This window comes from Lepidochelys kempii, chromosome 3, assembly GCF_965140265.1.
Source record: "Lepidochelys kempii isolate rLepKem1 chromosome 3, rLepKem1.hap2, whole genome shotgun sequence".
NCBI lineage: Eukaryota > Metazoa > Chordata > Testudines > Cheloniidae > Lepidochelys > Lepidochelys kempii.
The window spans coordinates 6703933-6719271 of NC_133258.1; the positions used below are offsets into that span (position 1 = coordinate 6703933).

Sequence of the window (15339 nt, forward strand, 5' to 3'; positions counted from 1 at the left end):
CGCAGTTTTGGAGACAAGCGGAGCCTTGGCTGGGACACCTTGGTTCTGCAGGCCCCTGCTTGCTTCCTTTCTCTCTCTCTAATCTCAAAGCTTCGAAAGGCTGTGGCTGCTGGCACTGCTCACGCAGTGATGTGTGATGTTCAGTGCTGCTCCGGGGAAGAGCAGGCAGCAGGATCCAGGCCAGACAATGGTAGTGATTTGACGTGAGGATGGTGGTGGCGTGGATGTCTGTTATATTCCAGCACTCAGATTCGTGCACCAGTAATCTGGTCTGGATTACCAGACCGTAATACGCAACAGCCAATTATATCCTATTAACCTGTGAGGGATTAGTTTATAAATAGACCTACGCCCGCTTTTGTATGAATTCAAGATCCCTATTAGATATAAATATCTAATATTTTATCTAGAACCCCCACAGGGGTTCAAGTGAGGCTGGGAGTTCAGCTCCTTCTCTTCTGCTAAAAGCAGCAGGAGCCCTCCATCACTCGTAGGTGTGGGTGAATTCCCCCTCCTCTGTGGCTGGTGCAGTGAGAGTTTCCCCCGCCTATTTCAATCCATGGTTGCCTCCCCTCTGCATGTAGTACTGAAGGTCAGAGCCTTTCAGCTCCCATTCTTGTTGGAAAAGTATCTGGAATGTGGAGTCATGGTATATTGTTAGTGTAATTTATTTGTTTACTCGCATACACAAGTCCTGGAACAGAGGTGGTCACAAACAGCATGCACGCAAACTCCTCCATCAGGAATCTCAGCCCAAACACCAATGCTAAGGTGGATAAAAAGCTCTAAGGTGGATAGAAAGCTGGGTAGATTGTCAGGCTCTACGGGTAGTGATCAACAGCTCGATGTCTAGTTGGCAGCCAGTATCAAATGGAGTGCCCCAGGGGTCGGTCCTGGGGCTGGTTTTGTTCAACATCTTTATTGATGATGGGATTAATTGCACCCTCAGCAAGACCCTAAATTGGGGGGAGAGGTAGATATGCTGGAGGGTAGGGATAGGGTCCAGAGTGACCTCGACAAATTGGAGGATTGGGCCAAAAGAAATCTGATGAGGTTCAACAAAGACAAGTGCAGAGTCCTGCACTTAGGACGGAAGAATCCCATGCACCACTACAGGCTGGGGACGGACTGGCTAAGCAGCAGTTCTGCAGAAAAGGACCTAGGGGTGACAGTGGAAGAGAAGCTGGATATAAGTCAGCAGTGTGCCCTTGTTGCCAAGAAGGCCAACAGCATATTGGGCTGTATTAGTAGGAGCATTGCCAGGAGATCGAGGGAAGTGATTATTCCCCTCTATTCGGCACTAGTGAAGCCACACCTGGAGTATTGCGTCCAATTTTGGACCCCCCACTACAGAAGGGATGTGGACAAATTGGAGAGAGTCCAGCAGAGGGCAACGAAAATGATTAGGGGGCTGGGGCACATGACTTATGAGGAGAGGCTGAGGGAACTGGACTTATTTAGTCTGCAGAAGAGAAGAGTGAGGGGGGATTTGATAGCAGCCTTCAACTACCTGAAGCGGGGTTCCAAAGAGGATGGAGCTCGGCTGTTCTCAGTGGTGGCAGATGACAGAACAAGAAGCAATGGTCTCAAGTTGCAGTGGGGGAGGTCTAGGTTGGATATTAGGAAAAACTGTTTCACTAGGAGGGTGATGAAGCCCTGGAATGGGTTACCTAGGGAGGTCGTGGAATCTCCATCCTTAGAGGTTTTTAAGTCCCAGCTTGACAAAGCCCTGGCTGAGATGATTTAGTTGGGGTTGGTCCTGCTTTGAGCAAGGGGTTGGATTAGATGACCACCTGAGGGCTCTTCCAACCCTAATATTCTATGGTTCTATGAATGCCCCGTTCCCAGGGACCAGCTCTGCCCCAAAACCTGACTCTGGTTAGAGAGAGCCTGGCACTGACGAAACTCCCTTGCGGCTTGCTCCAAAGCAACTATAGACTGGACATTGCTTTATGTTAAGAAATAGAATTTATGGGACTACATGAAACGCCGCCATCCAGTGACTCAGGCTGTAACCCCACTTTTAACCACAGCTTGTTCAGACTATGTTCAGCTCTCTGGGTGCATGAGCCTGTGAGTCACCAACTGAGGAACTAGGCTTTGAGCAACCCTAGATCAGATGAGCAAGTAGATTCTATTTTTCAGCAACAACAGGGCACTTAGGTAAAAGGGTGAGGACTTTTGGGGTATGTTAAATACTGGGCCAGTGCCTCAGAATTCAATTAAGTCTCTTTCAAAGGCTCTTTCGTCTTTAGGTGAACAAACCTGCCTAGCGTACAGCTTTGTTGAGCACCAATGTTGACAAATCCTGTATGGGTAGTAGAGAGCCCCTTCTTAAATAAATATTTGACTAAAGAAATAAACTCACTACAAGAATCAACATTCTGCGGCCTGTGGACTTGAATACTGTGGTCCTCCATGGTTAGGAAGAATAGACCTGCTAAGCAAATGTTAGAACCTGCCTCGGCCTGATCCGTGTCTGTGCTACACCGAGTGTGCCGTGCTCCAAGACGAAGACCTGGCAGTGAAGGAAACAGGTCCCAGAAATAGACTTGCTGGACCAAATCCTCTCTAGTCAGGGAGAAGGTTTTGCACATACCACGCAGCCTGTTTGTTTTGCAGAGAGCCTTCATTTTAATAAGGGGGTCGAGGGATATTTGCTCATTGCTTTAGGTCACTGCGGTAGATGCTAGCCAGGCTTCCCCTTGGTCCCTGTTGGAGCCAAGGGAGAGCCAGCAGTGGCTCTTCAGCCTGTTGTGTCTACAGGGGCCCCAGGAAGCCATTTGTTTCCCCTCCTGCCCACGCTGCTGGTGCATGGAGGAACAGGCAACATCTTTGTGTCTCCTCCTCAGTCTTCTGGTGCCCTGGCTGACCAGAGGGAGCTGGCAATGGCCATCAAGCACAGGAACTGTTCAAATCCAGAGCCCTATAAGTGTAGGTTACAGTCAGTACAGCAGAGAGCAGCAATGAAGGGGCATTGTCTGGTTACGAATGTCCTTGCCTGAGGTGGCGGTAACACCACAGATGATTAAGAAGGGATGATCCTGTGCAGTTTTTACTATTTTTGCTGTTTGTTTCTTCTCTTGTCCAGTTAACTTTAGACAACAAAAATAGGAACATAGGAATTGCCAGAGCAGCTCAGACCACTTGCCCATGTGTCCCAATACCCTCTCTCTGACAGTGGCCAGTACTAGCTGCTTCAGGGACAGATACAAGACACTTTATCACAATGTAGGCAGTGATAAGATAACCCGTCCCCAGGGATGTTTCTTGTGCCCTGGAGCCAGAGGGTTTAGATCCCTTCCCAAAGTCTTGTTAGCTCTTTTATCATTAATTATTATAACTCTGGATGTTATTCATAAATTCCCAGGCGAGAAGGGACCATTGTGATCAGGTCATATGTATAACACAGGCCATAGGACTGCCCTGAATTAATCCCTGTTTGAACTAGAGCGGATCTTTCAGAAAAACATCCTATCTTGATTTTTTAAAGTTGCCAGTGATGGAGAATCCACCATGACCCTCAGTAGGTTGTTCCAATAGTTAATTACCCTCCCCGTAAAAAAAATTTGCCTTATTTCCAGTGTGAATTTGTCTAGCTTCAACTTCCAGCCATTGAATATTGTTAGACCTGTTTCTGCTAGATGGATGGGCCACTCACTAAATTTTTGTTTCCTGTAAATACTTATAGACTGTGATCAAGTCACCCCTTAACCTTTTCTTTGATAAACTAAACAGACGGAGTGCCTAGAGCCTCTCACTATAAGGTGTGTTTTCCAATCCTTTTATCATTCTCATGGCTCTGCTTTGAACCCTCCACCATCGAAATCCTGCTTGAACTGTGAACGCCAGAACTTCTATTGTTCTTCACATAAATGTCCCATTCCTTCTTTTTGAACCCTCCTAAACCCTTGGCCTCAATAATACTTTGTGGCAATGAGTTCCACAGTCTAATTATGTGTTTTGTGAACAAGTATTTTCATTTAATGAGTTTTGAATTTGCTGCCTTTCAGTTTTATTTAATGTCCCCTTAGTTCTGGACTGGTCCATAGAACTTTTGTTTTCTCGAAGTTCTCACTTTTTAGCACTCCTGTATTAGCATAGCACTGCAATGTCTGGGTTGCAATTGCTGCAGAGGCATATTTTAAATCCGAACCCCTCCAAAATTTGCTTAAAAAAATATGGAAATATTTCTAATGGTCATAGGACTTATAGTCGCCTGTTTCTGTAAAACCTGAAAGCTGTGCCTACATAGACATTTAGAATTATTACTCCACTTCCTTAGCCAAAAGACCAATAAACATTTACTGATGCTCCAATAACAGATTAATTCCAGCTGTTACAATTAGTTTTTTGTAAGTGGGATACACAAATTTACCCAATTTTCATAAATGTAACATTCTAAAATAACATTTAAAGAAGGAAAAAACAGAATATGGGTTTGTATCACTATTAATGCTTTTTTGATGGTAGTGATTGAAGACCCCATCTAAGATCAAAGCCCCATTGTACCAGGCACTGTACAAAGGCATAATAAGACACAGATGCTTCATAAGAACGGCCATACTGGGTCAGACCGAAGGTCCATCTAGCCTAATATGCTGTCTTCTGACAGTGGCCAATGCCAGGTGCTTCAGAGTGAATGAACATAACGGGTAATTATCAAGTGATCCATCCCCTGTTGCCATTCCCAGCTTCTGGCAAACAGAGGCTAGGGGAACCATCCCTGCCTAAAGATCTTGCAGCCTAAATGGAAGGAGAAAGAAAGTGTTTTCATCATGCCCATTTTACAGCTCTGGAACTGAGGCACAGATGGATTAAGTGACTTATATCAGGAAAAAGCAGCAAGGAGTCCTGTGGCACCTTATAGACTAACAGACGTATTGGAGCATAAGCTTTCGTGGGTGAATACCCACTTTGTCGGATGTATTCACCCATGAAAGCTTACACTCCAATATGTCTGTTAGTCTATAAGGTGCCACAGGACTCTTTGCCACTTTTACAGATCCAGACTAACAAGGCAACCCCTCTGATACTTGTTCCAGGAAGACTGTGGGAGAGCTGGGAATGGAACCCAGCTCTTGCACTGCTCAGTGATATAACCACTAGCCCAGCCTTCCACTTTGTGCTGTATTTATTGGGCCCAAATTTGTTTGAGAGTTTGTCCTCGCTTTTTTTTTTTTTTAAATAGAGATTCTAGGTGGATTTTGTTAAACAGGTTTCACTGAAATCTCTAATTGATTCTAACATTCTCACTTTCTGTTGGTGTACAGGGAACTTTTCTGGTGAATTGCAGAGTCTGTAACAGGCTGGCAGTTTGCCTGAAACACCCCTTTCCTGCTATCGGGTGTTTGATCCTGCCAGGAAAGCGTGAAGTGGGTTCTGCTGACTCACTGAGGCAGATGGCTTGTCACCTGGATATAAGAACATAAGAACGGCCATACTGGGTCAGATCAAAGGTCCATCTAGCCCAGTATCCTGTCTTCCGACAGTGGCCAATGCCAGGTGCCCCAGAGGGAATGAACAGAACAGGTAATCATCAAGTGATCCACCCTGTCACCCATTCCCAGCTTCTGGCAAACAGAGGCTAGGGACACCATCGCTGCCCATCCTGGCTAATAGCCACTGATGGACCTATCCTCCATGAACTTATCTAGTTCTTTTTTGAACCCTGTTATGGTCTTGGTCTTCACAACATCCTCTGGCAAGGAGTTTCACAGGTTGACTGTGAGTTGTATGAAGAAATACTTTCTTTTATTCGTTTTAAACCAGATGCCTAGTAATTTCATTTGATGACCCCTAGTTCTTGTGTTATGAGAAGGAGTAAATAACACTTCCTTATTTACTTTCTCCACAGCAGTCATGATTTTATAGACCTCAATCATCTCCCCCCTTAGTCGTCTCTTTTCCAACCTGAAAAGTCCCAGTCTTATTAATCTCTCCTCATACGGAAGTCGTTCCATACTCCTAATAATTTTTCTTGCTCTTTTCTGAACTTTTTCCAATTCCAACATATCTTTTTGAGATGGGGCGACCACATCTGCACGTAGGATTCCAGATGTGGGTGTACCATTGATTTATATAGAGGCAATATGATATTTTCTGTCTTACTATCTATCCCTTTCCAAACGATTCCCAACATTCTGTTTGCTTTTTTGACTGCTGGTAATGACTCTCCAGAAAAAGAGGATCTAGGGCGTGGGTTGAGCACGCCTCAGGGAGGAATCCTAGGAACAGCCAAGCCTGGGGAGGACTGATCAGAACTTTGTTGTATTATTGTTAACCAAATCCAGGAAGGGTGTGAGTTTTAGTTTGACACAGAGTGTGGATTGTATTTCAGAGCAGGTTGGGAATGGCACATACCCGCTGTATTCCACTGCTTCTTGGCAGCCAGGTATTGGTAATGGGATTCTATAAAGTGCTGACCTCATTTGACTAGATCTTTAGCCTCTTTGAAGGGTGGCTGTTTAATGCCCATTGATTTATGGGGCTACTTTAAAGCAATCAGTTAGGAGGTGGGATCACCTATTGGAGGAGTTTTACTGTATCTCTCAGTTTTTGCTGGACTGGGATCTCTGCAGATTTGAATCTTCTGTTGAAATAAATGCAAATAGGGTGCAATACACCCTTGTGCACAGGGCCAATTTCTGTGCACCATGTAATCTCACTGGATCCTTCACCTCTGCGGACCATAGGTTCCCAGTCGGGACTCACAAACGGGTGTTAGGGCATGACCCCTCTGCCCTTCCAGTACAGCAGAGTGACCCCAAAACCCTCCCAATCCCGAGTTTTCCCAACACCATCATCTGCCCTGTGACGATCTGCTGGGTTTTCCCAGAATTGAGAGTTACTGTGTTATCCCCTCTCAGCAATTCAGAGTTTTGCTGTGTGACAACTCCCTGATACATCAGCTTGTCTGCCTTACCAGCAAACTCTTCAGGGCTCTGACAGCCCAGACCTTGCCTTGTAGGTTACAAACAACAAACCCCAATTCCTGAGTTCCCCAGAGACATCTCCCTGTGGTGTCCAGCCCTCTCCTGGAACACTCCCAGAAATTATTCAGTTTGTTACTCCTTTAAAGAGACAAATGCTCCAGCTCGTAAATTTAACTGGGGTTTGACAAAGAATCTTATTTAATCACAGGCCTGAACTGGTTTATAGTAAAAGTCATGGGTTTAACTGATCCCAAGTATAAGGAGTAAAGACAGAAATGGTTACAAACAAACACAAGTAAAAACTATATTTCTAAGGCTAAAACTTAATTTCAGCAGTTACAATCTTTGCCTAGGCAGGTTTCTCACCTGTGTTCGGTTCCCTGAGAATTCAGCCCCCTTGGGTGAAGGATCCAATGTTCTGTGATTCCAAGAACTCTGGCCCCTTTAATTCCCCAAGTGATGGCTACCAAAGTGCCTTTCTGTCACTGCTTATATCTCCCAAAGTTCATTGACCTTGTTACAAGAGGCAGAAATGCTTCCTGCTGTCCTTCCTTTCCTGTGGTGTTCCCATCTCCCTGCTGATTCGTATGTAAATACAGCCTCCATTGTTTTGATTCCACAATGCTTAATTTACTTTGCAGACAGTTAGATTGCTGCCTTCCCAGAGAGGAAAACTCTGGTTAAAGCATGATATCAGTGAGTATCCATAACTCCTCGCATAGTGGTAATACAGACATTTCACAATGACGTTAATCACCAGATTGTCGCAGGCTTTCATAAAAGACCTTATTCTATACACTTTTATAGCACAGTAATAGTGTGTACAATCACAGGTTTCAGAGTAGCAGCCGTGTTCGTCTGTATTCACAAAAAGAAAAGGAGGACTTGTGGCACCTTAGAGACTAACCAATTTATTTGAGCATAAGCTTTCGTGAGCTACAGCTCACGGTGTTAGTCTGTATTTGCAAAAAGAAAAGGAGTACTCAAATTTATTTGAGCATAAACTTTCGTGAGCTACAGCATCTGATGAAGTGAGCTGTAGCTCACGAAAGCTTATGCTCAAATAAATTTGTTAGTCTCTAAGGTGCCACAAGTACTCCTTTTCTTTTTGTGTACAATCAGTTGATTCAGTCTTCATCGCCCAATAATTCTTTGACATGTATTCCTTGAAAAGCAAGCCTAGACCAAGCTTCTCTCTCCTGCTGGAATGGAGGTGCTGAGCTGCCGTCCCAAAGTTCATTGACCCTGCTTCAAGAGGCAGGAAGTCTCCCTGGCCTGCGCTTGGTTGAAATTGCTAAGTATTCATCTTTCCCCACTTGCTGTCTTGAAGGCTTTGTTTACCTTGCATATAAACATGCTTTTCTTTATCTTTGGTCACACCTTGCCTAACTTACAGTGGAGACACATTCAAGAAGGTGGAACCACATTCCTTTGCCTAGGATGAGGTACCTTGTGGGGTACTTCTAAGAACATATTTTCAGCATAACTTTGTAGTTTGACGTATGTTACCCATTTGTACACCACACAATAATATTAATGAGCAGTGAGTTATGAGTCTCCCAGTGATCTATTACATGCCACCTTTTGCATATATAGCCTGACAACACTGTTAGGTGTAGTGAGTATGTCAGGCCTGAAGAGTGGCTGACTCAGAGTAGTGGGCCACCAATGGCACTTGGTGTCAAAGACAGGGATTCCAGTTAGACGAGCTGAGGTTGTGGAAGGGTCCTGGCAAGGAAACAGTGGAAAACCACTGCCACAGGGCATTTATTTTTGTGTGTTCACTCAGTCCTTTTTAAATTAAGGAAGTTCAGTCCAAACATCTTGTGCTGCTGGAGCACTATGGCCAGGGATTTAAAAACCCAAATCAGGCAATTTAAATTTAAACCCACATCAGTCTTGCCCATGTTTGAACCTACACTAAACAACATGCACAGCTACCCAAGGTTACTACCTTTGAACAAGGAAGGTTGATGTAGGACCAGGACATTTGAGTGCTCTGATTTTCATGCATTTAAACTCTCAGCCATAAGACTACATTAACACAAGATTGTCTTGCGCTGATTCTGTGCAGAGCTGTGAATAAACATCTTGTCATCCTTTACAGCCATCTTGAGAGAGGGAGTGTGATCCCTCTTCCCACGTCGCACCCTGGCAGCTGGAGTGACTGCCGTCCTAGACACATATTGTCTTAAATATGCTGAGGATGACTTGGCACCCAGGAGATTAGCCCTAGGACGTACCCAGGGAGTCATAGGGTTGCTAAGGGATTAGGGAGAAAGAAACTGATCCTGGAGGGGCTTGAGAGTTTGCAGTGATGCATGGGGGCAACAGGGTGCGGACACCCCCATCCCAGGTACGTTGCTTGATATCGTGCTGCAATTCTCCACCTACCCAGCAGACTTTGCTCACCCAGCTGGTTTTCCGCTTGTTGCAGTTGTCTCATTTGTCCTACTTCAGTTTAATTAAAATGAGGAGCATGCATTTGGCTCAGTCTTTCATTCTGCTTTTCTTTCTGCAGGCGGCTCTTTGCCCAGCGACCCAGGAGCACCAGCCCAAAGGCAGACAAATGGCTTCACTGGAAACACCCATCCTCAGCCAGGAGGCTCCAGCTGCACAAAGGATTTGGACTCCTCTCCAGCAAACCATCGAGGGGAGAGGGAATCCAGAGCATTGGCCGCAGGTGTCTTGGGAAGTAGCTCCCCAGTGGCATCTCAGGAAAATTCAACTGCCATAGAGTCTTTGCAGCTCCGGGAGCTCCCAGCGACTCCAGGGGATATGCAAGTAACGACTGCAGAGCAGCTTAGTTCCAGTCAGGACGCATATGGTCCAATCTACGAAAGCATCAGGGATAAAGGAATCACGTGCTACCGAGGGAGTTTGTACGAACTAAGTGCTGGCACTGCAGAAGGCCCTAATATGAACTCAGGCCATGCTACTGCAGGGGGTGAGGAGAGTGAGCCAGGGGAAACACTGCCACGATGCAATAGCAAACAGGAGCAGCTGGTGGCTGATGATTCCAGGGGGGACCCCGGGAAGTCACCTCGGGAGTGGCAGGAACTTGCCTTGGAGGAGGATGCTGTGAACGAGTCCTTGACTGAAAGGGAGAAGAAGCTCAGGGCGATGTATGCGCGAGTGTGTAAGAAATCCAAGTCCCTCGGGCTCTCACAACCTGCAAGCCCAGACGCTTCCACGGAGCCAGAAGAGGAGGAGCCTCCACCCCTACCAGAAAAGCACTTGGATGTGATCTATGAAACCCTGGGGAGTCTGGGGTCTGAGACGCAGGTAATGCGGGTTGCCCTCTGCCTGGCCTGATGTTCAGCGGGCCCTGAGTTCCCTGAACATCTGCTGCCCTCTCTCCTGCAAGGTTCTGTTTCATCTAGGCTGGGGTTTCTCTCTGCTCCCCCTTCTACAGATGTTTCCAAGGGGAGGCTTTTGGCTGTCTCCTTCTCTATCGGCTAGGAGCCTCAAAGGAATATTTGAGCTGCTACCCTGCTGTGATCTTATTAGCTCTCCTAAGCTCCCCAGGGCTGGACCTGGCCAATACTTGGTTGGAGAAGCCTGCCAGATGCTGAAGGGAGTGTCATTTGGCACTTGGTATGTACAACTCCTCCCCAGGTCTGTGCTAATTGAATGCCCCACCATGATGCTGGGGGCACTCGATGACTGGAGATGCTGTCTGATGGATGGGATGTGAGCAGGATCCTGGATGTTGTGTAGTTAAAGATCCCATGGCATGGTAGTTTCAGCAAGGATGGGGTGTTAACCCCAGTCTCCTGGCTAAATTCCGTCTTGGGGAATTGCATCCTGACCTGCGAATTCGCTCTGAAATCTCCCCTCTCCCTCCACTCCCTCTCCCTCCCCACTCCTTCTCCTCTTGGGGCCGGATCCAAAGCCCAGTGAAGTTAATGGAAAGCTCCTCGTTGACACCAATGGGCTTTGGATCAGGCTCTTGCTGCACTGAGCTTAAACATCCCCCAGTGATTGAACTTTAAAGCCACCTTTTTTTCTGAGTCAGCACCACTATTATCAAGGCCCCTGTTTGGTTTGGGGTTTTTTTTTTTTTCTCTTGTAACTCTGTAGCCCAGCCTGTGGCTCTCCTCTCTCCCTCTCTGAGGCCTGTTCCTTATTCCGGAGTCAATCTCAACCCACGCCCCGCAGACCTGAGGTTATCTCGCTGCTGCCCTGTACATTCTTTGCACCAGAAATGCTAATTCGGGAAAGTGGCCGTAGAGGAAACACGCTGCTAGATGAGTGAAGCCCACGTGGTTTAGGGGCGTCCATAAATTGCATAACACAGTTTGTGGTGATTTTTCAAGACCCACCGACCCCCTTATAACCTGGAAACAAGCACTCATGCAAAATTAAGGACCCAGCTACCGCCCAATGTGTTATGTAATTTAATTTCCCTGCGCTTCTGGTTCATGTGTCCCCTGTTCTGCACCTTGATCCCATCTTCTCAGGAGGTTGAGAGCTATTTGGGGGGAGGAGAGGGGAGACCAGGATGAGAGGAGGAGGGGAGGGGGCGGAGCAGGAGCTGGAGAGAGGCATTGGAGGTGGAGGGGATGGGGAAGGCTGAACAATTTGGGAGGAGGGGCAATGGCACACTGAGGGGGTAGGAGGGACAGCGGCATGAGGGAGGAGCTAGCTGAACTAACCTCAGTATTACTGAGTCGGTAGCTAGCTTTAACTTTGCAGCACCGGCTGGTGGGTGAGCTTGGGACCTCTCCAGTAGAATCCTGCACATCAGCCCAGCTCTGAAGCTAGGAAATGACATGTGGTGGGAGAAGGGGTGAATCCAGAGAACCCACTTCAAATAAAACAGGGCAGAAATCCTATCTGAAGTCAAGGGGGCAGACTGGGTGCTGGTGTGAACAGGTGAGGCTGCATGGACATCAGCCCTGAATTTGTGCTCAGAAGTTCCCGAGACCGGGGGGGGGGGTGGTGTTTCACATCTCTTCCATGATGTGCTGGAGAAAAGTTGGGTTCTTTTTACCAAGCTGAGACAGGCCTTTGATCCACAAGCAGCTCTGACTGTGACCCATCCAACTTGCTGGCATGTACAGTAAGCATCACACCTACAAAAGCTCAGTCACAAGATATGGGCCTGATGCAGGGCTCAGTGAGGTTCTCCACCCAGCCTGTGTTATGCAAGAGACTAGATAATCCCAATTGTCCCTTCTGGCCTTAAAACCTATGACTCTACCTCCCCAAAGCTTTGGCCTGACCTGAGCAGGTGTCATCCCTTGCCATCATTCCCCTTCAATAGATGGGAAAACAGAGACAGAGAAGGACTACATGAATATGCTGAGCTTTCTACAGGAAATCAGCAACACGGCAGGGAATAGTATCCAGGTCTCCCCTTGTCTTGGCTGGTCTACAAAGTCATTTGTCATGAACAAGCTTAAAGCTTCTTCCAAAAAAGGGAAAAAACAAAACCTTCTCTTGTAACAAAACAGATGAGCTGGGTTTAGTGGGCGCTATATAGGGAGGTAAATTATTAACAGTATTATTATTCCTAGATAAGTCTGCACCAGACTCCAAGATCTGGCTGCTACCAAACTCTGGAGAAGTTTGGACCTGGAGCCACTTTGGATCCATCTCTAATTATTGCTCATGCTAACAGGCTTCTGCTTTCCTCTCTGTCATCCCACAGGACAGTGAGGTGCCCACCGTCATAGCCCAGCCAGAAGAATGAGGAGCCCCAACTTCAGGGGAAGGCTATATCAAGTACAGAGAGAACTCCAATCCTGACTAGCCCTGCCAGGAGAGGCAGACATTTGCTGACCTTTCATGGAGGGACGCTGTGAAGCCATGCCTGACACAAGCATCCCCAGCTCCTGCCCCTACCCTGTTAACGGTATTACCCGGATACACCAAGGACCTCCTTAGAGATCACAGTTAGGAACGTCCCGCTGCCGCTGATATCACAGTGTCGACAGCTCCATCAAAGGTGCTGGAACAGCATGTCTTACCCGCAACAGCTGTTGAAGAAACTGATACCAATCATGTCTGAGCATGGAGTGCGACATGACAGGCTCTGAGTGTTACAGGGAGACTAAGGGAGTGACGGATCTCCACCAGTATCCTCCTGAGACCTGTGCACTGGGACGTGATGTCTGCCCTTTTGGAGACGCTGTTGTTCTGCAAGTGCCAGAACCCTCCCTCTCACCCAGCTGTTACTACAGGGTTTGAAAGCCAGCGCTGTACAACAGCGTGGTACAAGAGCTGTGCACTCAGCTGTGATGAAGCCTTTGGCTAGTAACTGAATGCCCTTGAGGAGGCATTCCCTGGCTGGGGGCAACAAGGTTTCAGAAATGAAGAGCATGTCTTGGAAGTCCCAAGGGGAAAGCAGAACGAGCAGGGTGATTACAGTACATTATGCAGGCAGGAGCAAATCAGTATAGGTCACCATGTCCCACAGGGCTGCTAAGTGGTGGCTTTTGGAAACTCATGTCTAATTCTATAGGAGCCCAGATGTTTATCAGACCAAATAGTAATTTACCAAATTTCTCTTTCTCCAGTACTTGATCTGGGAATTAATAGCCCTGCTGTGATCTAAACTTTAGGGCCTTCTGATAGTAATCTGTAGCCTTATCTCGATTTCCCCCTCAATCTGCTGTCTGATACTGGTATAAATCCACTGACTTCAGTAGTGTGACTTCTGAATTACACTAGCATAAGTGGGAGGAGAATTGGGCCCAGTACTTTACCTGGGCTAAAATCTACTGTCAGCATGTCCCAGCCTGGCTTACCCATTACACTAAGGGGGTACAGAGCATGTCATGACTACAGAAGCTGATGCATTGTGACTGTTAGTGTAACTAACAGTGACAGTGTAACAGTAACTTTGTCAGTGTGCCAACGGGACATTGTTCAGAGCTGCATCTGATAGTGTTTGGTGCAAGGGGAAGGGCCGTCCCTTCTCCGTTATCAACCCGGTTATTCAGAGTTAAGACAAACAAATATCTGAGCCAACCCTCCAAAAAGCATTTAGCGGGAAATGGCTGGGGGTTGTGCCAGGGAATTCTGCCCTCCCCCCATCAGCTGTCCTGAAAATAAAACCAAAAGACATGAGTGTGTTCATCTTGTAAGGAGGCATCAAGATCAAGAACCACCTGAAGTCTGTCTCCCACCCACAAGAACTGGCAAATAATGTTTTACAGGGAATCTTAAAGCTTGGCTACCTAGCAAAGAGCTCACTCAATAAGCTCTTAAACAAAAATTTCCACCTTTCTGCTCTGCCTGGGGCTATGAAAATCAACAGGGTAAGAAACCATTCTCACTGTGAAATGTGTATATTTTTTCACTTTTCACTCTGTTTGTAAGGAGTTTTTAAATGGTTAATCAGTGATTAATAAATGGTTTATAGATTGTTACAGATCTAGCACACTGAGAGGTTGCTTATAACCAGTGGCTTATAACTGTCTATAACACTTACTGTTACCTTGTAACTGTCTATAACATATTTATCCCCTCATTTATTAACCTGCGATATTAACCTGCCTTATTATAAATGGAACCTTAACAAAGGGCGACTCTCTAGCTGAAGAGAGTGGTACCTCAATCACACTTTATCCAACCCCCGTTTTTGCTCTGGTGGTTTGGACCAAAGGGACCCTGTGGATGAGCTAGCCCTGGTTTTGCAAAATGAAAACTCCATCCAGTCCTGTCCTATCCTGTACTCCTCATGCTGGTGTGTGTATATGCGCGCCTCGTTTTCATATGTTCAACCCAAATGACCCGCAACAGCTGAAATGTTGCTATTTGCTGAGGGAGCTGCCATGGGCCACAGCAGGAGCTGTGTCTGCGTTAGCTGGTGCCAGACCAGAGCTGTAAAATCCTGTGGAAGTTCAAGCTCCTCAACTAGGCAAAACGGTTCCTTTTCCCTTTAAATGGCTGATTGTGCAATAAGTGATCAAAGGACAGACAGGTCCACACGGGATACTTTTCTCACTGGGATTGAGGGTTGAGACCCATTCTCTATTCTTTCACGTTCTTATACTGTGCCCATCGCTGTGGTATCTGAGCACAAGACATAATCTGAACAGCAGGCAATTGGGAATAAATAGGGATGAATATTATTATTTATTGTTTGTATTGCAGTATTCAGGCCCCGTTGTGCCAGACGCTGTACAAACATCTAGGAAACCTTTGTCCCGGCACTGAAGATCTTACAGTCTAATTACATCTAACGGAGGCAGATCTAATTCATGCAAAGACCAAAGTAACCTGTGGAAATAATAGCCACAGCAGGTGACTGAACCAAAGTGTGGGACAAATTCAGCTAGGTGCAGAGCTAAATACTGAGTGCCATAGTTGAGGGCTGCTAGGAGATCTAGCCCTGTCCTCTTCTGCCCCTTCCAAGGCCCTTCGACTAGTGCCTATCTGCCCCTACAGATCC

General features: G+C 46.6%; 1 protein-coding gene across 1 annotated transcript in view; it reads left to right on the plus strand.

The window, feature by feature from the left end:
• LOC140908098 (uncharacterized) overlaps nucleotides 1-14282 on the plus strand; it is a 64077-nt gene extending 49795 nt beyond the window's left edge. The window contains exons 5-6 of the mRNA XM_073335073.1: nucleotides 9457-10220; nucleotides 12592-14282. Coding sequence (XP_073191174.1) covers nucleotides 9457-10220; nucleotides 12592-12633 — 806 coding nt within the window. The 3' untranslated portion in view covers nucleotides 12634-14282. The remainder of the gene's footprint in view (nucleotides 1-9456; nucleotides 10221-12591) is intronic.
• Nucleotides 14283-15339: the final 1057 nt, after the last annotated feature.